This window comes from Accipiter gentilis, unplaced genomic scaffold (genome assembly GCF_929443795.1).
Source record: "Accipiter gentilis unplaced genomic scaffold, bAccGen1.1, whole genome shotgun sequence".
NCBI lineage: Eukaryota > Metazoa > Chordata > Aves > Accipitriformes > Accipitridae > Astur > Astur gentilis.
In genome coordinates, this window is record NW_026060823.1 from 522192 (window position 1) to 549254 (window position 27063).

General features: G+C 49.7%; 1 protein-coding gene and 1 long non-coding RNA gene across 37 annotated transcripts in view; one reads left to right on the top strand and one right to left on the bottom strand.

The window, feature by feature from the left end:
• The window catches only part of LOC126036761 (electroneutral sodium bicarbonate exchanger 1-like), a 340015-nt gene extending 330120 nt beyond the window's left edge, over positions 1-9895 (top strand). For 9 of the 35 annotated variants that reach the window (XM_049796839.1, XM_049796822.1, XM_049796824.1 and 6 more), the window contains 10 exons: positions 3567-3728; positions 4459-4572; positions 4911-5072; positions 5685-5936; positions 6749-6817; positions 7353-7526; positions 7626-7763; positions 8242-8342; positions 8864-8968; positions 9239-9892. In XM_049796839.1, the coding sequence (XP_049652796.1) occupies positions 3567-3728; positions 4459-4572; positions 4911-5072; positions 5685-5936; positions 6749-6817; positions 7353-7526; positions 7626-7763; positions 8242-8342; positions 8864-8951 (1260 nt within the window). In that variant the 3' untranslated portion in view covers positions 8952-8968; positions 9239-9892. Of the gene's footprint in view, positions 1-3566; positions 3729-4458; positions 4573-4910; positions 5073-5684; positions 5937-6748; positions 6818-7352; positions 7527-7625; positions 7764-8241; positions 8343-8863; positions 8969-9238 lie in introns of all 35 variants that reach the window. The other 26 variants (XM_049796825.1, XM_049796830.1, XM_049796826.1 and 23 more) reach the window with 9 other exon arrangements.
• LOC126036771 (uncharacterized) overlaps positions 1-27063 on the bottom strand; it is a 251573-nt gene that overhangs the window by 160363 nt on the left and 64147 nt on the right. The window lies entirely within an intron of this gene.

Consider the following 27063-nt stretch of genomic DNA (forward strand, 5'->3'; position numbering starts at 1 on the left):
GTAGGCGAACAAGCTCCAAAAAGTCTCTCTCGCTGCATTATGTTTTTCTCCCCGCTTTTCCCTTTCGCTTGCGGTTGGAGAGAGAGAGCAGCAAAAGCAGACGCAGACGCTTTACGATCTGCTTTCATTTCTTACAGAGTTGTCTTAATCAATTTCCGTAAAGTTACAAGATCTTTAACTTCTTTAGACCCGTCACTAATTTCATCCCATAGGGAGGTTCCGATAGCATTCCAGGTACTAAGCTCAAAAGCTGTACCCACACTAATTGAAAGGTTTCTGTCCTTGCTTCATTAGTTTTTTAGCTGATTTATCATCATCAGTTACCATATCCCATAATACGTCTCCTAATCTACGCCATTCACTCTCCTTAAATAATAAATCCGGATTCTTAAAGCATCCCTTAACGCGACCCAGCGTGACTAACCCCGAAATTTGCTTAATGCAGTTTACTCCCCGCTTTTCTAAAAAGCATTGTAATAATTTTAGGGCTACCTCTTGATCCATTGCCGGCCGGCTTCTTGATACTCCTGGGTGCTACCTTGATTAAGGCACCTCGGTTAAAAAGTCTTTGCAGCCTTTTTCCAGTAGCCCTCACTGACGGCGAACCCCTTTTGGACGGTCCAGGCACGAGAGTTAACACACCAACCAAGACGATCAGCGTTCGGTTAATCTTTTGCCCCCCGGTCGCTGCTACCGGTGCTTCTCAGTGTCCGTCGCTCCAATTCCCCTTTCTTCGGTCCCCGTTCGGGCGCCATTTGTTGGAGCGGCGGAGGAATGCACATAAGTCGACCCAATATGAGTGATAGAAGTGATTCAACTTTATTTGCACGGATAGCTCATATTTATACAGTTTGCGATAATTATGCCTACTAGTCCTAATATGATTGGTACATTGCTAATGTTTATTCATTACTAAAACACACCCACTTGTGGTTGGCAGCTACGCGTGTTCAGTAACTTTCTCATGAGAACTTCTTCAAAAGTTACTTGTGAAGTTATGCCAAGGTCACACCGTCCCTGTCTTTCTCCTGATAACAGCGAGACCAGCTGTTGTTTTTCTCCCAATATCAGTAAAGCCAGCTATTTTCAGCCAAGGCCTAGTCTTGTTGCTCAAACTGACATTCTTTCACACAGAACTCTGCTCGCACAACTTTTCCACAGGCCCATGTCCTTTTTCAGCAAGCCACTTCCCAACAAAAGGTATTCCTAGAAAAAGTTTGCCGTTTATAAAGCAGGAGTTTGTTGGGGCTGAATTACAGTTCCTTTGTAACTGAATTGGGTCAATATTCCGAAAAACGGGAATATGTTTATTTTTGAAACAGGTCAATACTTGCATGTGTTGTGCTGGCAAGGAGGAGGCTTCTTAAATGTAGAACTTGTTAAATTTAAAAGCACACCTCCACTCTCCATAGTATTGCTTCTATGTTAATTCAGGGTTAAGATATTCGTTCACTTCAGTTTCTGTGAATCTGTTAGGGCAGCGTGCTCTAAGGTGATGGGAGGGAGCAGGGGGAAGAAGGGGAGGAGGAAAAGCAAAATATCTGGAACCTGCTCTTCCATGATTCCTGCAAACTGTAATGTTATTTTTCTTTTTCCCAAGCCTGAAAACTGTACTTGGCAGTGGGATTGTGGCTATCTTGTTAATATTCTTCCTTCCTTTCTTGTTTTGGCCTCTCCAGGAAGCGATTCGAGTAATCCTTGGAAATCTTGATGATTTACATGCATTTTCTACAGACCACTATCTTTCTGTGTACCCTTTCTTTCCTACTTGTAAAAGAAAAGGTCCAATGACTTGTATCTGTTGGGCATTGCTTAATTTGACATTCCTGCCTAGTAGTGCGCAGATCTTTAGCTGGAGTACGACTCCTCTGAGCTTCGCAGTTTTACATTAGCTGAAGATCCTCCTCAGTTGTTGCCTTCACCAGAGAACTGATGTATGTAAAAAGAATGTTTTGCAGTGTTTTCAGATGGCCACCCCTGCGTTCCAAATCTGATTTAGCCAGAGAAAACGAACGTGCATATATAAAGTCCCAGGAAGCCCACGTAATGCGATTGCAAGGGAAGCTAGTGCGTTGTTTCAAAAAGTTAATAAAATGTAAAGCGCTCCTTACAGGCGCAGCAGCGTTGGCCCTCTAGTAGAGAAGACCGCAGTAGTTTTCTTGTAAGGTACATTAGGATTAAGTATTGTAGTTGCTGTAGTGTAAAGGGTTACGGAGAAGTTACTCTCCTGAGGCTGTTGTTGCAGAGAAAAGTAAGTTAGTGGAAGGAGAAGCCTTTTCAGTCCTAAGGTGCGTCAGTTTGTGAATCGGATCAGGCCTTTCGGCATCATCTCCTCCCGTGATTCCGAGTGCCCAGGAGTAATGAACACCCGCGTGTTTCCGCCTCCAAGGCATCCCCTTCCAGTCTCGGCAGACTGCGTTATTGCCACCCCTGGTCCTAGCAGGCAAGAACGAGATCATCCTCTTTCTCTGTCAGAAGCTGGTAGGTATGAGAGCAACTTATTCCTGTTGCTGCCAGGAAGAGAAAGTAGCCCAGAGCATCGTCAGACTGGAGGCACCCAAACAAAGGAAGCCTCGTTGTTGGTTTGCTTCGCTAAAGCGCAGCCAGTTTTGCCTGCGTGCTTGAGGAGGGTTTGATTCACGAGCTTGTATTTCTGGAACTGGGAAGTCCATCCACCTGCTCAGGCAGCACCGGGCCCTGCGGAGAACTGCAAGCTCAGAGGCCTGGCGTGATGAGTTGTCCTGCAGTCTGTGTGTCGGGCTCCTCGCTGTAGCATACCTCTTAGTTAATCGCCAGCTGTGGGAGTCCTTGAAGCCAAACTCAAACGAACAATTTCATCCCTTAAAGGAACTGACTGTGTCATCTAGGCAAATCTTGGGCTTCATCTCTGGTCCTCAGGATGCAAATGGAGTAAAAGTATTCATGCTATCTGTTTCTTCCTGAGGTCAGAGGCACGTAAGAAGGCTGCTGCCTGGCGTCACCCATTCGTGCATGCATGAGCTCCTAGGTGTGCGAACTGCACCCCCAGGAAGGAACGTCTGTAACTGTGGCGTTTGTCATGTCAATTATCTTTTGTTCTCCCATTTTGAGGAGGACTGTGAAGTGAATGTAATGATGCTAGTCCTGTGAATCCTAGTCCTTTTCAGGTTTAAAAATAATTTTTAAAAGAATTACTTTTTAGTTAGGAAAGCTGATGAGGTTTTCTTCACAGGGTTGGGAGAGCCTGGCATGTTGTTTTTTGCGGGAAGATGTGAGGACTGAAGCCAGATGCAGTTAAGGAAACACAGTGCTATGAATGCAAGCAACTGATGGAAGAGTGTCACCTGGATGAGTGTTTCTTGTAATGTGTTACTAGCGTATGGTGTCTCCTCACATCTCATTTCTCCGCTGTGTAGTTCGATGTGTCACTTGTTCAGCTGCTGCTGCTCATTAAATATAAATCTCCATTGGCAGGAGCAGTTACAGGGTCGTGGATCTTGGACCAAGATCCTCAAAACCCCCTAGCTATGCGAGGTTTCCCTGCCGCACGTGCACTGCCTTTGTGTCCTGACGCTCTGTTTCTCCAGGAATGTCAGTATTTGCGTGGGGAGTTTCAAGGACCTGCCTGTGGATGCGACGGCCCCTACGCCCCTGATGTATTCTTCTGGTGCTGCATCCTCTTCTTCGCCACCTTTGCCCTGTCAAGCTTCTTGAAGAAGTTTAAAACCAGCCGCTACTTTCCAACCAGAGTAAGTAGAAGGAGGTGGCCAGTGTCCATCTCCGCACTCGTTTCCCAAAATGGCTTTCCTGGAGCACTAAGCAGTATTTGCCCTGCCTTGGTCAAGCTGGGAAACGTTGGCCTTGCAGGCCAAGCTCTCCAAGAGCTTGGATGTCCCACACTCATTTCCATGAGTGCAAAATCATCGTAGCGTTTCCCACCTGCCTCGTGACCTGCCCCAGATTGAAGATTTTTGGGGTTTGATTTTTTTTTAATTTTTTTTCTTCTCCTCAGGTAGTAGGAAGTCAGGTTTCCCAAAGTTTTGGGGGTTGGGGGTTTCGGTTTGTTTTTTTTTCCCCTACCTTCTGCGCATTATGTGCTCGAGTGGAAAGTAGATTCGAATGAGGAGCTTCCTTTTGAGGACTAAAGGATGCCTCAGTGCCTTGTTGCCATTGTAGCTGTGAGTGTAGCTGTAGTGGCAGACATGTGTTTTCTTATTTTTAATATTATTATTATTATTTTTAGATTTTGACTTAAACCAACCCTTGTTGGCCTAGTTAAGCTTTTTTTTATTGTCTGACCCCAGATCTCACAGGGACAAACACAGCAGCAGTATCTAAGCAAGGGATCAGGCTGCATGTGCTCAGAGGGGTGGTGGGATTTGGTTAAGCAGCCTTAATGTTGTGGATGTCTGCAACTCTTGCATCTCACGTTACGGCCCTGTTTGCCATGCCCCTCTCACCTCTGGTTTCTCGCCCCAGGTACGGTCCACAGTGAGCGACTTTGCTGTTTTCCTCACCATCGTCATCATGGTGCTCCTTGACTTTGTGGTTGGGATCCCATCGCCGAAGCTCCAGGTCCCCCATGAGTTCAAGGTAACGAGGTGTTTTGGCACGTGGGGGTGTCACAAGGTGATGCCGGGGCAGGGCAGGGCTGAGTCTGGAGGAGATGCTGGTGGTGTGACCATCTCCTCTTCCACCTCCAAGTGCCTTGCTTCCTCCTGGAAACGAGAAGATGGCCCCAAAACTAGATACCTACAGGGGAAGTATCTAGAGCTGCTTGCAAAGAGGAGACTGGCACTGCTGAAGCCCCCGGGAGAGGGGGACATGAAGCCAGGGCTGGGAGGTGCTCTGACACAAGGAGGGAGGGGAAAATGAAAGCCAGTGGAGTGCCTGGGCTGGGAGACGATGCTGATGTGTGGGCTTTGTTGCAGCCTACCAGAGATGACCGCGGGTGGTTCATCAACCCCATAGGACCCAACCCTTGGTGGACGGTGTTGGCTGCGCTCGTCCCAGCTCTGCTCTGCACCATCTTGATATTCATGGACCAGCAGATCAGTGCCGTTATTGTGAACAGGAAGGAGCACAAGCTGAAGGTAAGGGCCTGCGAGAGATGACCCCAGCCCCTTCTGGGCTGCAGGTCTGGGGAGAAGCTCTTATTCCCGATGCTTTCTGAAGGCATTGGTTTGGGACAAGGTCAGGCTGCGTGGCAGGATGCCCTCCTGGATTAACGATGATGCAGGGAGCAAGTGACAGGGCAGTATAGATGAGCAACCTTTTGGGGGAGCAAATTAATCTTGGAGCAATAGAGAACTGCGTTTTTGTTTTAAAATGGCAGCAGCAGCAGGTGTGGGGAATGAATTGTTTTGATGCGCTGCCAGGGATAACTCAGAGTCACACCTTCCTTGCAAGTGGTACAGTTTTCTTTGTGAGTGGAAAAAATGGTTTGGTGCTTTTGGGTTGTGGCTTGTTGTTTTTTGGAGAAGTATTTAATGCACAAGCTCTGCATATCCATTGTGTCTGAACTCCTGCCAGATTTTCATGCCAGGTGCTTGTGCAAAGCCTGCATACACCCTTGCTTGTTTCCATTTCTTGTTTTGAATTCTGAAGAAGTTGACTTGTGCTCGAGCAGGGTTTGAGTCTGACTTGCGACGTTATCCTTGCTCTTGTGCTATGGGATGCTCTGTTTCTTGTTTTCCTGCCTGCAGAAAGGATGCGGGTACCACCTGGACCTTTTTGTGGTGGCCGTGATGCTCGGGGTGTGCTCTGTGATGGGGCTGCCCTGGTTTGTGGCTGCGACCGTCCTGTCCATCACCCACGTGAATAGCCTCAAAGTAGAGTCTGACTGCTCAGCTCCAGGAGAACAACCCAAGTTGCTGGGGATACGAGAGCAGAGAGTCACTGGCTTGCTGATCTTTGTGCTCATGGGCTGCTCTGTCTTCTTCACTTCCGTGTTAAAGGTGAGAGGAAAATGCAAACCACCCAACAACCGTGAGCTTGTTGGAGGTTACAGAAAAACAGTCCCCTCTCTGCAGGCCTGAGTAGTTAGTTGTGGAGCGGAGGAGGAGGAGGTGGTCCCAACCCTTGGGGCTTGACCAACGGTGGGAACCAGCCTCGGTTAGGTTTTGCAGCCCTTCAGGCCCCCGTTTGGTGTGCTCGAGGCGAGCAAGCAACGCAACTGCTTGAATTTTTGGGTGTCTTTCAGGCCCACCCATGTTTATGGGTTACAGTTGAGCATATTCAGACGAGCACATCTGCTCTGTTTCAAACAGGCAGCCCTTTAGTGGCTGCAATTTGCTCCCCAAATGCCGCGGAGCAGCCGTTCCCAGGAGCTAAACACACTGAGGTCATCCCTGTGGGCTTCCTTGCACGTTCCTCCCACAAAGTAATCTCGTCTCTAGGCTAAAAGGAGGCCTGTGGCCTTTGCCTGTTGCCCCAAGAATAGGCAGAAGTGTTTCTTCTACCGCCAGAGAATGCGGCATAGGGTAGCACGGGTGAAATCGCCTATTTTCCTCCAACCTTTCTGGAAAATAGGATTATTCTGAGGAGAGATAACTCCCAAGTTCAGCCTAAAGCAGAGCCTTAGCTCACTCGTGCGCACAAAATGGCAAAACAATGGTTAATATCTGACCCATCTCTAAGCCTGAATGGAAGCTGGAAAGCTTCAAGCAATTTTAGGCAGTGCCTGTGGAAGAGGGTGGTAATACTGAAAATGCAATACAGAAAAAGAAACGATTGCATTCTTTCTTTTTTTTTTTCTTCCCCCCCCCAGTTTATACCAATGCCTGTGCTTTATGGCGTCTTTCTCTACATGGGTGTGTCGTCGCTCAGAGGAATTCAGGTACGGACTCTTTTACAGCGTGCAGCATGTCGGCTCCCTGGTATTTTGTCTCTGTAGCAGCAGGGAAAAAAGCAGTGGCATGGGAAAAACTTCTCGCAGAGCAAGCAATGAAACTCTTTTGTGTAAGAAAAAGATTGGTGGAGGCACAGGAGGTATGGGAGGACCAGGCAAGTTCAGCGCTCTCTGTTGCAGGGTTTAGGGCAGGTCAGTGTTTGGTTACGTGAAAAGCGGGGGAATTTGGTGCAAAGGGAAGGCAGTTTCTACCACTGGTGGAAATCCTCATGGGGGGATTCAGTGGGCCGAGAAATGCTAATAATGGAATGGCATGGCATAGTTGCCGTTTGGTGGGCAGCTCTCAGGGGCAAGCCGGTTGCTAGATGGAGCGAAGGGAAAATGGGTGCTGCTCCCAGGAGGAATGCAGTGGGATCCAGGATTTCTGACGGCAAGCGAGATGCTGCAAAGTGCCTCCACGTCTCGAGAGGGCCAGAAACTTGCCGCAGTCCCAAGGTGGCAACCTTTCCCTTTTATTTCGCAGTTCTTTGATCGCTTGAAGCTGTTTTGGATGCCAGCGAAGCACCAGCCGGATTTCATCTACCTGCGGCACGTGCCCTTGCGAAAGGTGCATTTCTTCACGGCGATCCAGCTGACCTGCCTCGTCCTGCTCTGGACCATCAAGGTGTCCCGTGCCGCCATCATCTTTCCCATGATGGTAAGAGCTGCCACCGCTCAGCAGCGGGGTGTTTGCAGCGTTGGAGTGAGAGGTGGCATCGTCTCTGAGCTCACCGCATCTTCCCTCTTATTCGTGAAGGTTTTGGCTCTCGTATTTGTCCGGAAAGCGATGGATTTCTGCTTCTCAAAGCGAGAGCTCAGCTTTCTGGATGACCTTATGCCAGAAAGGAAGAAGAAGTTGGACGATGCCAGAAATGAAGCTGGAGAAGAAGAAGAGGTAAGGCTTGCTGTGTCCTCGGGGCTGGACATCTCCGTGTGTCTGTGAGATTGCCTGTTTCTCTTACAGCTTGTCTGGAAATGTTGGGGGAAGATCAGCACTCAATCGAAATAGATCCCAATAGCCTGTAACTTTTGTAACCTTTGTTTCCTCAAGTAGCAGTGAGCTGAACGCTTGAATACAGGTGTAATTTTTAAAACGAGTCATTTTTCACAAAGGTCATTATCATTATGATGATTATTATTAGATGCTGCTGCGGCTGCTGCTGCTGGCAAGACTTGCTCATAATCGTGTTTTGAACACACAGTCCCCCTGCCCCGAAATCTTTGGAGTGAACGGTTTCTCCCCTGCTGCACTAATACCTATAGCTGCCAAGGGGCAGAAGCGGAGGGCAGACTGCTAAGTTTGTGCTGGGCATTCAGCTTATCTCCACTTTGATCAAAGACAGAGAACGTGATTTGTCCCTTTTTTACATCAGGAGTCCAGGAGGGCCATGGAAGCTGCTGCTGCTGCAAGTTCAGTTCAGCTGAACGTGGGGAAGACCAGTGACGTGGATATCCCAAAGCAAAGCAGTGACAGGTAAAGCTCCACCAAGCGCCAGGAACCCCGGCAAGATTAGCTTGAAGGTGTTTGGCAGAGTTTTCTCCACTTGCCTCTTTGTGGGGCATCCCACAGAAACCAGCAGGCAGCTTGGTGGGAAAATCAAATTTGGGGGCAGGGCTGCAGGAAGTGATTGCAAGGCTCTGACCGCAAGCAGAGTGGCTGCAGCACTCGCGTTTGACCCCCAAACCTTGCCTCATCAGTGCTTTTACGGTAGCTGGAGATCCTCATACTTAACACATGAGGAGTTGCAGGCGTGATCTGTACCAGCAGTGGCTTAGGAACCCGGACCGGGGCTAAGCCCCAGCAAGAGCCTTTGCACAGAGCTGTTGCTCTGCAGCTCCCGGGCTTGCCTCCCAAAACTCCTCATCCAGCAAAACCTCCCACACTTATGCAGAGCTTTGATTCTCGGGGCTCCGCTGTTCCTCTTGCTGATGCTAATGCCCTTGGTGGCATCAGTTCCCATAATCACGGATTGCTATGTAAAATATTTATTGCAGGACTGATCCTTCTGAGATTGTTATCCTGGATGAAATGTCACAAATGACCGTATGGAAGGCTCTCACTTTGAAGACAGAAACCCTTTGAATCCAGGGAGGAAAAAGGTAAAGGATTGCACGTGAACGTGACCGTGCTCCTCTGCAAGCGACGGCGCACACCTACGCTTTTCCCACGCTTTGGCTGGCAAGGCTGAGCAAATGGCCTGTCCCTGGGAACAGGCAGGGAGGTCTGTGGCATGCACACCAGCTCCTCTCTGCTGGGGTGGTCCCCCGAACAGGGCTGAATCAGCAGCAGCTGGCAGGTCTTCCACTGATGATGCTCTCCCTCTTTTTCTCTTCCCTTCGCCTTTCCCCATTCCCGCTTTTCACGTTTAGGAATCTTGACTTTGAAGGAGAGGAGTGAGAGCGTGACTCGGGGATGTGCCAACGCAGACAGAGGGAGAAGGCGCTTTGTTTCAGTTGGAGGATTCCCATTAAAGCCATGCAGATGTTTTCAGTTATCCTTGGTGTGCTTCAGGCATTCAGTATCTCTAGACCAGCAAGCTGAGGGGAACGTCACAGTCAAGGGGAGTTTGGTGGTGTTAAGTCTGTGTGCGTACGTGCGTGTGGGGGTGTGGGTTTGTAGTGGTAGAGGGACTGCTACTGCTTTATCATTCAGTGCTCTTCTTTTAATACCTAATTCCTCCTCTTTGTTTTCCTTCTCTTTTTTCCAAATGTAAACTGGGAATGTCCAAAATAATTTTCTGTTATATTTGATGCATTCTCCACTTTCTTCTTGATCACGACTGGGTTTTTGGTCTGGTTTGGAGTTCTGGCTTTAATTCACTCTTATGTCTCTTACTGGTACAAGAGGGATGCCCTCTGCAGCAGGGCAGCATAGAGAGCGTCCGAGCAGTTGGCCTAAGGTGAAAGAAAAGCATTTGCTCCCTGCGCTCCAGTTTTACCTTTCTTGGTTGGTTTGGCAAGTATCACAATAATGTGTGATGAACTGACCGTAAACCCCATTCACCGTCTCCCTGTGCCACTGGGGGGGGTTGGTAGGGAATCTGGGAATGAAGTTGTGCCTGGGAAGAAGGGAGGGGTGGAGGGAAGGTGCTCTGAGATTTGGTTGTATTTCTCATTACCCTGCTCTGGTTGATTTGTAATAAATTGAGTTAATTTTCCTCAAGCGGAGTCTCTTTTGCCAGTGACGGTAATTGGTGAGTGATCTCTCCTGTCCTTATCTCGACCCACAAGCTCTTTGTTATATTTTCTCTCCCCTGTCCAGCTGAGGAGGGGGAGTGATAGAACGGCTTTGGTGGGCACCTGGCATCCAGCCAGGGTCAACCCACCACAGGGGGAAATGATGTACTTAAGAAATTATGTACTTAAGCCACACGAAAAAGGCCACAAAGCTCTTGTGAAACAAGATCCCCTTTGTATGATCAACGCATGCCTTGCTAACAACTGTGCCCCTGAAGAAGAACTAAAAAACTGAGAAGAAGGGAACATCCTACTCCAGGAGGCGCCAAAAAGTTGAATAATTGCTAATAGGCATGAAGTCAGAAGCATCTTCGCAAACTGGAGGAAAGGTAAAGAAAGGTGGCAGGGGGAGATCATGACCACCAACTCAATTCCACACCAAAAAGACTTACCCCCCCACTCTCCTTGAGCATGCGCTGTAGAAGAAAAGAACACTGGACCTTTAATTCCAAGCAGGGAAACTGTAGCCCAATAGAAACTGTGCGAGATAAGCTACTCCCGGCAATAGTTTTGGGAAGAACTTTGGAAATCGAATATGTATAACTGAACTGTATTAATTGCTTGCCCCTTTAGGCATGAGGGGTGCTAGCGTTGCGGATTACCACCTAGCCCCCATCTTTGCGTAAACATGAACTGGAATAAAATACCTCTGCTCTGTATTTATATTGGCATTTTGCACCCCGGGTAAACGACCCCACTTTTGGGACAACAGTGGGGCAGGCAAAGCACCGCATCCCGCAGGCCGAGGGGCTCAGGCACCCACGCCGCTGCCGGAGGACTGCCGGCAAGAGGTTTGGCATGTGGCGAGGGGCTGCTGGGCCAGGGTGCCCAGGCACCCACCCCACTCCCCCAGCCGCAGCCACGAGTGCTCTCAGTGCTGGGGCAGAGGCCGTAGCAGCTGCCTGTGCCCAAGCCTGTCCCGAGCGGAGGGAAGACTTTGCTGGCGAGGAGCAATCCAGTGAAGGCATTGCTGAAATTGCTGGGCTTGAAGTTGCTGCCGGGCCAGGAGGGGGCCGAGGGGTCCTTGTGCAGCACGTCCTGCTCCAGGGGCAGCAGCTCTCAGGCCAGCAGCAGTCTGCTGGGGGGGACGCTCAGCAGGGACTCGGGGACGGGGACCCATGATACCGAAAAGCCGGTCAAAGAAACTCTCTAAGACTCATTTTGGAGTTTTAGAAAGTAGGCATTCCTACCCCTACTTCCCACCCCGGCTGGCCAACGCAACGCGCTGCCTACCTTCTTGAAGGACAGCAGTGGTTTGATGCTGACGAAGCCCATCTTGTTCTTCTGGACATGTTTCAGGAGGAAAGCATCCTTGGCCAGGTTCTCATCAGAGAGGTGGAATTCCACCTGGGACACAACCCTCCTGGCCAGCTGCCGGTCAGGGACGGAGTAGCTGCAGTCCAAGAGATCACCCCCCAGAACATCGCTCACATCGCAGAAGCTCCCGGCAAAGCAGCAGGGACACGGGTGTGACTCGGTGGCCTTTGGGATGTGCAGCACTGCCCAGTCCCAGCCACAGCAGTGCAGATGGCAGAGTCTTGAGGAGCGGGGTGGCTCAGCTGCGCTCTGAAATGAAACGGAGTTTTATGCTTTTAGAAGCGCGCTTGCCTTCACGCCCCCAGCATCGGTCCCTGCCACAAGTTACGCAGCACATGGCCTTGCACAATCTTGCAGCCAGAGGTGCCTCACGAACAGAGCGCAATCTCTTTGATTACCAGGATACAGGCCAGGAGAGATCTTTGGCCTCCGGTTCACGGCAGTTGTCCCGACTCCCCCAGGCCACACACTGTTCACACAGCGGGAGCGAGAGGCCTGTGTCCTTGGTACCCTTGGGGTGTCCTTGCTAGCGCCGAATCCTCCAAGCACGAGGAGGGGATGTACTAACCCCATCCCTGGGATCCCGTAGAGCGCAAACAGCCCCAGCGCCCTGACACCGGACGTTGGGCAGAATCCAGTCCTTTCCTGGGAGCACGTGGTGCGTCTCCTCCGGGGTGTCATGCACCCAGGGAAAGGGCTGCCCCCTCCCAGGGGGATCCAGAGCTGCTGCTTTTCCCAGCAGGAGACTGAAAGACCTGACAGCACTACTGGAGCGAGGGCTGTGGGAAAGCGTGCCACCGAGCGACACCGCGTGACCTTCCTTCGCGCCTTCGAGGTCCTTTTTCCTATTTCTGCCTCGCTCCGGTCAACGCAGCGAACAGAAGCGTGGGCAACGGTCACAAACGCATTTGCCATCTGGCGCAAGGAGGCTGCGGCTGCAGCTTGGTCCCTGCTTCGCTCAGCTGAATCAACTTGTTGTTCTTCCCCCACCGGAAAAATACTGTTGAAAGCCAAGAGCATTTGTACCCGCAGACCCCGAGAGCCGCCTGTAGGCCCCGGGGCCACCCCAGCCTCCCTTAACCCTTTCCCTCCCCAAGAGGAGCTGGGGAGGCTCTTGGGGGTGGGGCAGAACACAGGGAGCCCCCGCATTCCTTCCGGGGAGACGCCAAAGAGTCCTTGGCAGCCAACAGCCAGAAGGGACCATGGCGCGGCCACCAATGCAGCTCCCACTGCCTGGGCCCTGGGGCCCCCCGGCGCCCCAGCTTTTCCAGCCATTCATGCTCCCCAAAACCTTCTACCCTTGAGGTAGGGACCGACCCCACCCCCTGCAGCCCAGGGACGCTCTTGGGGGGCAAGAGCAGAGGAGACCGCCGGCCATCGCTCCTGTCTCATTCTCTTAGGCTCAGCCAACCCGTGCCGCCTGCCCACGCGGGAGAAGCCCTTCCCTGCAGCCCGGGCCCCCCAGGCACCACCAGCAGGTATGGCACCCCAGTCTGCTCTGGCACCTTCGCCATCCCCATCACACCCGTTCCCCCGGCACTTTTCGCATGGGGGTTCAGCAAGCCCTGGTGAGCATCCTTGCCCTCGCCCGGGCGGCGCGTGCCCAGTAAAGCCCATCTGCAGAGAATTCCCCAAATATTTGGGGCCACCTCTCCCCTTTCACCTCCTAGATGCGAGTCTCCTCCCTGATTTGCAACCCCGTCCCACCAGCACAGCAGCTCACCCTGTGGGGATCGCCCCGGCCACAAGCTCCCCACGCCCCTGGCCCAGAGCTGGGGGATGTCGGCCATCGGGGCCGGCTTGGCGGGTGCCCCCAGAGAGTCCCCCCGGCCCAGCACGGCTCCCCCTCACCCACACAGGTCTGCAGAGGGCTCCATGTGGCTGCCTCTTCGACCCCCGGGTCTTCTGCATCCAGTGGACAACCACCGACCTGCCTCCACCGGCCACCGCCACGCTCGGCCAAGGCGCCACTTCTCTGCCGGGTGCTGCCCTGTGGGGTCCCACGGGCTGCGGGGCCCCCCTGGCCTGGGCAGCCACAGGGACCCCCCAGGGCCAACCATGATACCTCACACCCTACAAAAATCAGAGGAGTGGGGTGGCCCCAGACCCTCTGGAGCTGCCAGTGTCCATCCCTGGCTACCAGCACAGCGAGGGGCAGCTGGCACAGATCAACATCCCCAGCACGGCCACCCCTGTGGGGGCACCCCCAGGCGGCGATGTCCACACCAGCCCCTGCGCTGCCACCAACAACGAAGCCCTTGGGGACACTGCAGGCGACCTTGCAGTGTCCGAGGAGATGGTCCTGGAAGAGGCCCTAAGGCTCTTCGGTTGCTCCCTGGATGGAGTGGGGGTCAGCCAGGATGCTCCCAGCAGGAGCTCCGTGCCCGAGGACGCTGGTGGCACCAGCGCAGACACCCCAGACCGCGACTTCAGCTCGCTCTCGCTGCCTGAGGAGATGCTCACCCCCGACTACTGCATCCCTGAGCTCAGCGACACCATGCTGAGCCACAAAATAGTCAACGGCGGCGGGATGGAGCCCCAGGAGCCGTGGCAGGATGCGGGGATGGACCTGCCACCATCCCCACCTGCCACGGCCGGCAAGTGGAGGAAGAGGCAGGCGCAGAGCTCCTTGCCAATGGCACCCAGCAAGCGCAGGGCTCTGGCAGCCAACGTGAGGGTGTGTGTGTGGGGGGGGGATTAGACAGGGGTGAGAGGGATGGAGATGGGGGGAATGGGGGGTGGGAGTGGAGGGGGGGGTATTTGTCGAAGGGGGGGCCGGGGAGGGTGGTAGGGAGGGGTTAGACCAGCTTGGATGGGACCTTTTCTTTTGTGTTTCCCATTAAAAGCTCTTTCTCCAGAACCGCTCCGTGCCTGTGTGGGACGGGGAGGGAGTGCGGGGGGCACCGGGAAACAGCCCCCAAGAGGTGCAAAAGCCCCGCCGAGCCCCAGATCCAAGCCAGCAAGCCCCGAGGGGAACCCAGCCACCCCCAGGCCTGAGTCACCACCAGCGCGGCAGGCGATGGTGGGGGGGGGACGGGAACGGGAACAACTCCCCGTTCCCCTTCCCCAGGGGAAGCAGCCCTTTGGTGGGGAAGCCAGGACAGACAGGTCCCTGCAGGACTCACGGACACGGCCCCACGCAGAAAGCAGCACAGAGCCCCTGCGACAACGACAGACCTTGGGGGCTGGGGGGGACACGGGCACACACGACAACAAGGGCTGCAAGGCCTTCGTCTTGAACACCACCAGCGTCCCCTCCAGCGGGGACAGGGCTCGGTGCACAGCCCTTCAAAGCCTCAAGACCATCACGGCCTTCCTCGGGTCCCACTGACCTCAGCCCCCAAGAGCCCAGCTTTGCTTCACTGACACAGCAAAATAACCCCAAATCACCCTAAGAATGGCGAGGGAGGGAGCTGCAGGCCAGGCAGGGACCCTCCTCCACTTCTCTGGCTGCGCCTTGGGCAGCTGCAAGACCAGGAAGGGGGGAGAAAAAGTCAGAAGGAAAAAAAAAAATAAAAATCACTGCACCGGCCAGAAAGTGCCTGAAAACTTCATCCCTCTTCATTGCCCATTTGCCATGCGAGCTCCACAACCTGGGAGCAACGCAGCCAATAGAACCTTCGAGAAGCAGACTCACAGCCTGCTGCAGCTGGCCCTGCTCAAGCAGCCGAGGTGGGCTGGATGATCTCTAGAGGTCTCTTTCAGCATCCATTCTGTGCTGCTGTGACTCTGTCTCTATCATGGTTTAAGCTATAAAAATGAGAGCTATAAAAATGGAACGCTGTGTTAAGAGCACAAGGCTCTGCTAGCAACGACCTTGCTGTGGCTCCTTGCTGTGCTGAGCCCAACCGAGTTTTAATTTAAGAGTAGATTTTTAGTGTGAGCAAAAGTGTGATTATTTTATTTTGTAATTTATGTAAATAAAGTGGGTTTGGTTTGTTTTTTTTTTTAAAAAGGATAAGTCCTGCAATAAATATTTTACATAGCAATCCGTGATTATGGGAACTGATGCCAAGGGCATTAGCATCAGCAAGAGGAACAGCGGAGCCCCAAGAATCAAAGCTCCGCATAAGTGTGGGAGGTTTTGCTGGATGAGGAGTTTTGGGAGGCAAGCCCGGGAGCTGCAGAGCAACAGCTCTGTGCAAAGGCTCTTGCTGGGGCTTAGCCCCGGTCCGGGTTCCTAAGCCACTGCTGGTACAGATCACGCCTGCAACTCCTCATGTGTAAGTATGAGGATCTCCAGCTACCGTAAAGGCACTGATGAGGCAAGGTTTGGGGGTCAAACACGAGTGCTGCAGCCACTCTGCTTGGGGTCAGAGCCCTGCAATCACCTCCTGCAGCCCTGCCCCTGCCCAGCTCCCTCCACACAGCCCCTGGCATGGGTCCCTGCAGCCCTAGAGACTGGACTACGGCTCCGCAGCAGCCTGGGGCCACCAAAGCTGAAACGCTGAAGCCCCGACAGGCTTCCAGCCAGAGAGGGTGGCTGCCCTCCTCTTCCCCTGGGGTGCTGAACCTGCTGGCAGCATCAGTCCCCAGCTGGTGCGTCTTGCGTACATCTTTCTCAATTAAATGTACAGTGGATATCTTCTCGTTCAGCTAGTCTGGAGCTTAAAAAGCAGCTTAAAAATACGGGACAGGGTAATTTTTGGTGGACATGGCCAGAGCCTGCATGTTCTTGAGAGAAACTTTGGAAGAAGACCTAAGCCTTAAGGCACTGCCCTGAGGGGGTCTCCTTCCATGACGCAAATGCTGCTCTGGAGCATGGCGAGCTCTGTCCCAGCAGTGCCCAGTGCCTTTCCCTGCCTGCTGTCACAGGATGGCCACACGGGAGAACTGTGGCCAAGCTGCTGGAGCACTCCGGCCTTACAACACCAGAAGGGCTCAGGAGGAGAGTGTGGTGGTGGAAAGAGCAGCTCTGGACACAGCAGGCGCTGGGGCTCCCTGGCAGTGCTGCTGTTCCGGGTCTCTGCACACAAGCACTGCCCCTGCAGTTCCAGAAGTGGACTCGGAGAAAGGATTGTGGACAAACAGGTTGCTGCAGGATCCTTTGGGGCGGCTCCTCCTTCACACAGGCTCTGGGTCACACTAGATCGGTAGATACTGAATTAGAAATGGGATGGATAATGACATTTCTTTGTGGACAACATGATTCCAAGGAAGAAAACCTGGAAACACAAAACAAACCGACTACCAACCACAGGTAGTCATACTCGGGCCACGCTCGGAGCTGGGCACCCCAGGGGTAGATGGTGGCTGAAGAAACCCTCAGGCACAGGGAAGGGGAGGGAGTCCATGCTGACCAGCATGCTAGGAGGCAGCAGGCAGTGCTCAACAGCCCACCCCTCGCCTCCTTCTCGGAAAACACCCCACTGGACTCTGCTTAGTCCAACCTGGCCCCGCAGCACTCGACGAAAGGCAGAGCAACAGCAGAGCTGGCCAGGAAGCAGGGGGCTGCGGCTGGACCCCCCAACCCCTCTATTACTTGCTCTCTCTAGTTTCTGCAGTTGCAGAAGCAGTAGCAAGAAGTTACACCAACCCACTGCAGTAGCAGAAGCGGAGGCGACTTCACATGAGCCACTTCTTTGCTTAGACCTAACAAGTAAAACCACAGGAGACGTTAATTCCTGCAATGGAACGTCTTGCTCAAAGTTACTAACCGTACACAATCTCAACGCAGAGCTGCTCCTCTTTAAGGAGACTGATCATGCATCCCTCACCCCCTCCAGCTGGACCTCCAAGCCACACACACAGCAACCAGCTAAGAAAGCAGACAGAAAACAGCAAAGTTTGCAGGAAGTCTGGCATCAAGGAGCCTCCCTCACCTTCAAGTCCAAGGTATTTTCTGGCTCTGGTCATCTTGTGTTCAGCACAATCACAATTAAATACATTCAGTATTGGGTTTAGGGTCTTAGGGGGATGCATTGTGGCAGAAGCAAGAGAAAACAATGCATTTGTTACTAGGGTTTGTTTTAGTTTAGGCATTTACTTACCTGGGGTTTGTCGATAACCCTGAGGATCTTGCAAAGCTAGCACCGATTGCTTCGCTTTTCAGTAAAAACAAAAATGAGAAAGAAGGCCACATACAGCTTTTCTCTCCTTCAGGTATTCCAGAAAGAACTTGCCCTACTACCAGCTCCATCTGGCAAATGAATAAAAACCTCTGTCCCCAGTTGATCAGCGATAAGACACTATGCCAGGAAGCGATGTGATGATGCAATTGCTAACAGCTAAGAAGCGCTGCTTCTAGCACTGACTCTTGGTGACCTGCGCTGGACCAGATTCAGACAGGACTGCTAGAGCCAACAGCAGCTGCAAAGTTATAACCGCAGATGTTTCCCAGAGCATAGAAAAGCCTGCTGGAGGGATTCACCCTAAAGGACAGGAACCACGCTTGGCAATACTGTCTCTAGCTTGGGCTGCTTCCTTCTGAGTATTGTAGGGAGAGGAGTCTTTATGCATGAGGAACTTGCCTTTCAATCACTTTGACAGAACACTTGCTCCATAAACAAAGGAAAACACTTCAGTTGAACTGGTGCAGTTTGAACTTTATTTAAAACAGCTGTAATCTAATCTGCATAGTGCTGGGGCAGCATCCAACCTCTGCAATAGCCAGGGAAACTCCAGAACAGCAACATCTCTCTGCACGCGGCCAAGCGCTGAGTCAGGGTACATTAAAATAAAGCGTGTAATCTGACACATGCTGGATCAAGTCCAGGAAACTAGTAACCTGACTTCTTCCTAAACTTCTTCTTAACACCCTAAGAGTGAGGGGGGGGGGAAACAACAACAACAACAACAAAGCACAATTAGAAGATAATTCTGCAAAGCAAGAGTTAAAAAAAATAAATCCATGTACAGGCATATACTTTGATATCAATTAGCTAGGTTAGTTTGAGACCAGCTGCAGAAATGCATGTGCTGACTAGAGGTTAAGGGCACAACAGCCTTTAACAGGTCAAGTGGAAGAATTTGTTTAAAAGCATGGTAATATTACAGGCTTGTAGACCATTACAAAACACTTTTCATAGTTGCTTTGCCGTTTATCTTATCACCTACTTCAGCTTTAATTCCTTCAAATTAACGATGGAGTTTTATTTACACAAGTGCTGAAGTTGTATACCTACTGTAACTAGTACACAGACTTGACAGTATTGAAAGACCATGGTTTTAACCCAGGTCACAAAACCAAGGTAACCATTTTATAAACTCAGGGTGTAGCTCTGCTAAAAGCCACTGAAGTAACATAGGTTCTCTTTCTTAATTTTAACCTGTGAGTAAACCTAAGCCTTGCACCCTTAAGTCTTGGGTTTTTTTCGAGGGGAGAAGGAGGAGTAAGACCTCTCAAACCCACTAAGGCACATTTTCTAAGAGATGAATTGCACTTGAAGCAAGCTGGAAACCAGAGGTAATAAGGAAAAAAGGTAAGTATATGGTCATAGTCATGCTTTCTCCACAAGTTTGGAATACCAGCAGTAGGGGGAATGCTGGAGAATGAAGACCGTGCAAGGTAGCTACATGCCCCTTCGGTCTTGTCACTAGGGTTTGAGGTGGATGCTTAAAATGATCAGAGCTCAGAATTGCGGTTTAAGCCAAGCAACTAATTTTAAAAGAAGTCAGGGGTATCTGTTGTCCGCACAGCAAAATGGGACTTCAGCTGTCAGCGCAGTTTGCAAGCTGCACTATTCAGAGGGTGTTAATTCAAAACCTGGAAATACTAGAAGCAGGAAAGCAGTGTTCCTAGTCTCCTCGAATTTACTCTACCATGACATCATCATTTTGTAGAACATACTTTTTCTGGCACTGCCCTGCCCACCTTACATTTGGTTTACTTGTTTGGGGTTTTTAAGCAGATCCCACGTGCATTAAAAAAAATTAATAATAATTAAAAAAAAATCTTTTTGGAAGACAGTATTTTACAGTACATACGAAAATTCTCTGGAAAAACATACAACTTCATTTACAAAAACACCAAGTTATAAAGAAGTTACAATAGAGAGAGAGCACAACATTTGTTTCACGGGATCAGAATTTCTCCCCACCCCTCAAAAAACCCTCATGCACTTAACTGGGTAAGCAGTGTTACCAGTTTACAGAACCGGAACTTCAGACTACTACAAGTTTTCATGTAACCACGTAGAACAGCTTTCAGGGTTTATCTGAAAACACTCTCTGCATGCCAATTCCTTTCAAGACTCTCCCTTGCAGGTGGGTAGCAGTGCCACAACAGCCTTGGCTATTGCAATGTTTAAGTACATCTTCAGCTGTGTGTTCCGAGTTTAGCTTTCCTACCCAGCGACAACAAAAAAAGCCCTCAAGTCTCATGCTGGAGCAGTCTCAAGACAAAAATCAGATACAACGGCATGGGACACGTCTATCATCTCCATACCTTGGTAGCATCCTCTGCTGCGTTGTCTTCAATACCACAATTATTTATGGGCCTCCATGGGAGGCAATACTTGTGTAGCGCGTGGCCGTGTTAGGCAGGGGACAGCTGCTAGCTGAGGAAGCTGAGCACCATTGTGATAGATGCCCAGGAGTGTATGTGCCAACCGGGAAAATAGTTTAGGAGAAGAACAATATATGCACATGCACTAGGAAAGCACAAATGAATACAAGCACGTTCAGACACACTTGACACCACAACGTGGTTGCAGTAACTAGTTAACCTGTTTAACTACATTCTGAATCCAAGTCACAGGGCAGCTTGGTTTTTGTGGCTTTTCCAAAGCTGTTTCAGCTAGTGACAGTCAAGACTTCTAAAAAGACTAATAGGGATAACTCTTACAAGAACATATTTGGGAAATGAAGGCTGAAAGAAGTTAAACTAAAAAGCATATTTTTGTTTACATCAATAAACGCGTAGAGTACTGATGTGAGGTAGTCTAGGCACTAGCAGAGTCCATTCAGCTTTTCAGTTAGCCCACTGAGTAAAACCCCTTCCTAATTACATTGTCTGTAGATCTGCTGCTGACATCTTCTGGACTGGCGCCGCCTTTGAATGCTGAATCCTGGCCAGTTAACTAGAAGAACAGAATACACAGACTCAAAATAATTGCTATACTGAAGTTACCTTCATATTTGAGTACAGCTTCCAGTCAACACATTAACTGTGTTAGTGGCCATTCTTAAAACAACATTTAGACAACACTCCCCTTACCGCACAGGAATCTCAAGCCTCGCAAGAAGTCGTACTACCCAAACCTTGAAATCTGTACCTGAAGTATTCAATAGTAGGTAACAGTTCTGCAAGCTGATTCTTTACAAGTGTCAAAATGGAGTTTTTTCTAGTTGTTCTTTGCCTCAAATCAGAGGTCAAGCCACGCAAACAGCTGTTTAAGGAGAGTTATGTATAGCAAGAAAACAAATCAAGCATTAATCAAAAGCTCCCACAAAACCCAGATTTAACAAGCAACTCCACACGGTCGTTTCAGCAGTGGACAACCTGTTGAGTAGGCTGCTGATTTCTAAAGCAGCAAAACTATCAAGAGGCATTCAAAAATCATCTGCCAGAACAAGATTAGCTCATACGTCTACATTTATAACATTCACGTCCTCTTCCTTTTGAGATTTGGGTTTTTTCTGAATGAAGAACTGTTTCCAGTTCATTGAGCAATGGGTCAGTGCAGTAATATACAAGTACAGTAGTATTTAGAGAGCCTGCCACCAGACCAAAACCAGTCACTAGTGCCAGATCTCGGGGGAAAAAAATTGTTTAATAGCTATACAGTCCGTTCAAGACAATTTCTCACACCTACATCCTAGTAAAACTAGCATTATGCTTAAATTTAGATTCCTGAATCCATTGGGGATGTATATATGCATTTCTTCTCGGTTATGTCATGCATTGTACATCAAGAATTAATTCTACTTCAAACCCTCCCTGGCCTAGCCCCCCTTCCTTACCTTTTCTCCGTCTGCTAGTGTTTTGGGGCGTTCTTCTGATGGAGGTGAATGAGGTCCTTCAGTGGTCACTGAATAAGGTCGTTTAGGTGCACTGTTCTTAGGATCTGTAATTCCAGTCCCACTTAATTCATGCTGTCCTTGGACAAAACGTCCTCCTGGTTGAGAAACTGTGTTACGTCCTGGAATGGTGCTACCAACTGGAGGTCCCAATGTTCTTATTGCAACTGTAGCCTCCACTTCTGTAAGAGACACCGCGCTTCTAGAGTTCAGCCGTGAAATTAAAGACTGCATTCCACCCACCACGTCAATACATACTTGAATCAGTAACAGGAATGGAGAGTCCCTTAGACACTGATGGCTCAGCTACACGAGGTAGCTTCTCTCTCTTGTTAGCACCGTTAGATTTCTGGTACGCAGCATTTCTGTAAGAGTCAGATGCTAGAGTTATAAAAAGCTCGTTTGTAAAATACTATACATTTCCTTTCCAGAAAGCCCATGCAAGACAAATGTCTGTCTTCTTAGTTCATTGTCACAGCTCTACCAAACAACAAACTCCCAGGCAATCTAGCACGAGATCTTCATTTTGACCGCTGAACTTCAGACCGCAAATTTAAACTTCAGCGTTTTCTTTAGTCAGTCTCTATGTACTTGCACTGTCTTCCAGCTTAGTACCTCCAGCACTCTGTACTGCTTTCCATGAATGGATCTGCTCTACCCATACGGGCATCCCATTTTATTTTAGTTTTAATGCCACTCCTCCAGTACCAAATGGTCTGAACACAGCAGGCATTACACATTTGGTACTCTTGGGCTATTACTCTCAAGATTACATATTCCTCCTGGGCTGAAGTAGCTTATGAACAAGCAGACCTCCCAGGAAGTGACACACACTTTTACTGCCCGAGTTCTCATACTGCTGCACCAAGGCAGCAGCAGCTCTAGTGTTGCTGTGATCAAGATCAGCACTTCGTTAGAACATCATACTGCTTGGCATTAACCATACTTTTTGTTAGAAAGAACAAAATTACCTACATGGAAAACACTCCGGCTTCAAGTTACACACTAACCCAAGGAGATCTACATTCAAGACCAAATAATTCCTCCGGTATCCACTTCTCCTTTCTTCCGACATGTCTTCATGGATATTAAATTCATTTTTTCAAGGATTTCTTTAACCTGCCTCCCCCCACGTGCCCAAAGGAGATGACAGCTTTCTTCCTGAAGCCATTAGAGCCCTCCACGTGCTTATGAACAACACAGATTCAAACAAGAAATCCCAGACCTCATTCCCATCGCGAGTCAGTTAAAAAGCAGCTTCTTCACAGCTTTAAGGTTATGGTGCTAACCTTTCTCTCTCGGCTGGAGAGGTGTCCACTTTAGCAATCTTATGTGATGAAGAGGAATTTTCCGGTGTTCTGGAGCCCGTGTCTCCGGAACTGTCCAAACAGCTTCCATCTGAAGAAGTCCTTTTGCGCTGAAGCCCACCAGCATTTTGACTAGTACCTGGCATGCTTTGCTGAAACAACAACATCAAAATAATGAAGTCTTCAAGTAATTATTAAAGGAAAAAAAAAATATTGCCAGAAGAGCCCAATTTTTAATATACCTTCTTTCTTTTCGGTAAGGTTTCTGCAGGCAAAAAATGGTGGAGGTGCTTTCTCTTCACATGAGCTGCCTCAATCTTCATACCTTCCTTTAGCACATTGAGGTGTTTAGCCTGGCTGTAAACTAACAGGAAATTTAGTGTTGTAGCTCAGTGGGAATGTTTGCATTGGGTATTTGTCAAAGTTGTTGACATGATTTACATTTGCCACAACATTCAAACATAGTGCCACTGGATGTAACGTACAAGACAAGCATCGGTTCGGGTAACAGTGCAAGTCTGAGGAAGTCACCCCACCTGGCCTGAAACTCAGACAAGCGTTTTGATGCCTTTTTTCTGTGCATGTCTCATATCCCAAAGCATGAGCTAAAAAGAAGGTCTGCTTTTACTGCATTTACTCATGTTGTCTGAGCAACACAACACACAGCTCATGCTGGTACCATGGAGAAATGTTTGTTTGCACTGATGAAGAGTTTAAAGGAGTCCACTGCTTAGAACTTTTTGTCCAAACACACTCGTCACTCCCGAAGAGTAACCCGATTTCCTTAGTTTGTCGTTACGATAGCAAGGCATAAGCCTCACAGCACACGTGCACTTCTGAAAGGCACAAGAGCAGTCAGCTTGGGAAGAAGTAAACAGACTTTGGAACCAAAGACCTGTACTTTCAAATGACTGCTCACCCCCAAGCCCCTTTATTCTAGCGTTATCTAACAACGCTTGCGATATGACTTTATTTCTGCATCTATCAAAAGGAATAAAGGAAGATGAACACGGAGCTTGACGTGCAAGACTGCATGTCATTACAATGTGACCACTCACTGCCTTTCAAAGTTCTGGGATGGTATCGTACAGAAACTGTTATTTTGGAAACAATACTGTCAGCAGGCATTCACAACTTCTTTTAGAGCCTGATACAGTTAATTCCCACTTCCAAAGTTCAGTAACTGACAACTGCTTTTGACAAGTGTAGCTACACCCAGTAAACGGGCATCTCTCTCCTGGCTTCACATCTGACTGTCCACTTCAGGAATCGCAGTTCCTTTCTGATCGTTCACTATGATCTGCAGAACTGTTATTTCACATATGGGATATGGTACATAGGGCTGTAGTACACACTTCTGTTTCAAGGTGGACTTACATTGCCAAAGTGTCAAAATAGTATGTTTCTAAGGCTAATCTTCTACGTGTCACGCTCTACAGAAATAGCTAATAGCTAATACCAGAAGGAAGCACAATTCACTTTGTGAAGCAACTTGCACTAGAATTAAAAATCGAAACCCTACGAGACTAGAGCAAAATAGAGGCTTACCTGTATCCTTGTGTCGTGGTTTCAGCCCGGCCGGTAACAAAGGACCACGCAGCCGCTCGCTCACTCCTCCGCCCCCCTCCGGTGGGATGGGGAGGAGACGGAGGAGAGAAAAGGAAAAGAAACTGGAACCTCGAGGGTTGAGATAAAGGCAGTTTACTGGGACAAACACAAAAGAGATTACAACAACAACAACGGCACTAATGAAAAAAAAGTATACAAAAAGAGTGATGCACAGTGCAACTGCTCACCACCCGGGACCCGACGCTCCGCCACTTCCCCCACCGAAAAAACAGAGGCCACCCCCCGGCCCGCTCCCCATTTATATACTGGGCAGGATGTCACATGGTATGGAATAGCTCCTTGGCTAGTTCAGGTCAGCTGCCCCGGCTATGCCCCCACCTCCCAGGTTCCTGTAAAAATTAACTCTATCCCAGCTGAACCCAGGACATTATCCACCCCTTATTCTATACCATCTACATCATGCCCAGATCTTACTTTTTTTTATTTTTTTCCAATCAACCACTACAACTTTCCTTGTCTTATATATAAGTATATGGACTCCACCCCCTGACCTCGCACACACACACACGGTGTTCCTTTAGCCTATGGGCTATCCCTCTAATGTGTCCATCAATTTTGGGGCTCTATCTGTTGTAACAGTTCTTCAGGATAAGAGAGAGATGGTGTGAGATGTTGGGTTGTTGTACGCTGCCTCTGGAACTTGTGGCTAGTACATTTGGTGCAACTCATGCCCCTGGTCTGCAGGTCGAAGATGTTGATCTTGAGGAAGTTGGTGGGTGCCAGTTCAAGTTCTATCGCTGTTGTACTTGGCTCAGTTTCAAAAGTCCATCCTGTAGTCATTTGGATAATTCTCACAATAATACCCTTGATATGGCATATAGACACTATAGATACAATGACATGCATTGGCAGGTTATTTAGCAGTTAAATATCATACAGCCCAATTCACTGGCTATTCTCTCCCAAAATCAAATCTCCCTGAGGTACACATCGAACCTCCCCATCCTTCTGCATCACCCACCAGGTGTACCCAGGTCCTTGAGCAAAAACAACCCCTTGAATGGGTTTGCTTCTGCTTGAGGGAGTACTAACCCAGACTGTCTTTCCTAACATACTCCTCATGCGCACTACAGGGACTTTATCCCCTTCTACAGTATGTGGATCTCTTGGTTGGGCGGGGCCAGCCCGATTGGCGGATCCTCTAGTATTAACTAACCAGGTGGCTTTTGTTAAATGTGTATCCCAATGCTTGAAAGTTCCACCCCCCATCGCTCTCAATGTAGTTTTCAGCAGTCCATTGTACCGTTCAATTTTTCCGGAGGCTGGTGCGTGATAAGGGATGTGATACACCCACTCAATGCCATGTTCTTTGGCCCAGGTGTCTACGAGGTTGTTTCGGAAGTGAGTCCCGTTGTCCGACTCGATTCTTTCTGGGGTGCCGTGTTGCCATAAAATTTTCTCTTCAAGGCCCAGGATAGTGTTCTGGGCAGTGGCATGGGACACAGGGTATGTTTCCAGCCACCCAGTGGTTGCTTCCACCATTGTAAGCACATGGCACTTGCCTTGGCGTGTTCGTGGGAGTGTGATATAGTCAATCTGCCAGGCCTCCCACTGTTTATATTTCAGCCATCGTCCTCCATGCGACAGGGGTTTTTGCCGCTTGGCTTGCTTAATTGCAGCACATGTTTCACATTCATGGATGACCTGTGAGATAGTGTCCATGGTCAAGTCCACCCCTCGATCTCGAGCCCATCTATATGTTGCATCTCTTCCCTGATGGCCTGAGGTATCGTGGGCCCACTGAGCCATAAATAGCTCACCTCTACGTTGCCAGTCCAGGTCCACCTGAGACACTTCAATCTTGGCGGCCTGATCTGCCTGGTGGTTGTTTTGATGTTCTTCAGTGGCTCGACTCTTGGGTACATGAGCATCTACGTGACGTACTTTTACCACTAGCTTCTCTATCCGAACAGTGATATCTTGCCACAGTGCGGCAGCCCAGATGGGTTTACCTCTGCGCTGCCAATTGCCCTTCTTCCATTGCTGTAGCCACCCCCATAGGGCATTTGCCACCATCCACGAGTCAGTATAGAGATAGAGCACTGGCCACTTTTCTCTTTCAGCAATGTCTAACGCTAGCTGGATGGCTTTCACCTCTGCAAACTGACTCGATTCACCTTCTCCTTCAGCAGTTTCTGCGACTAGTCGTGTAGGACTCCATACAGCAGCCTTCCACCTTCGATGTTTTCCCACAATGCGACAGGACCCATCAGTGAACAGGGCATATTGCCTCTCATTTTCTGGCAGTTTATTATACAGCGGGGCTTCTTCGGCCCGTGTCACCTCTTTCTCTGGCGACATTCCAAAATCTTTGCCTTCTGGCCAGTCCGTGATCACTTCTAACATTCCTGGGCGACCGGGGTTTCCTATGCGAGCTCGCTGTGTGATCAGTGCGATCCACTTACTCCACGTGGCGTCAGTCGCGTGATGCGTAGAGGAAACTTTCCCTTTGAACATCCAGCCCAGCACTGGCAGTCGAGGTGCTAAGAAGAGCTGTGTTTCAGTACCAACCACTTCTGAGGCAGCTCGAACTCCTTCATATGCTGCCAAGATCTCTTTTTCAGTTGGAGTATAGCGAGCCTCGGATCCTCGATATCCCCGACTCCAAAACCCCAGAGGTCGGCCACGGGTCTCCCCAGGTGCTTTCTGCCAAAGGCTCCAGGTAGGGCCATTCTCCCCAGCTGCAGTGTAGAGCATATTTTTAATATCTTGTCCTGTCCGGACTGGCCCAAGAGCTACTGCGTG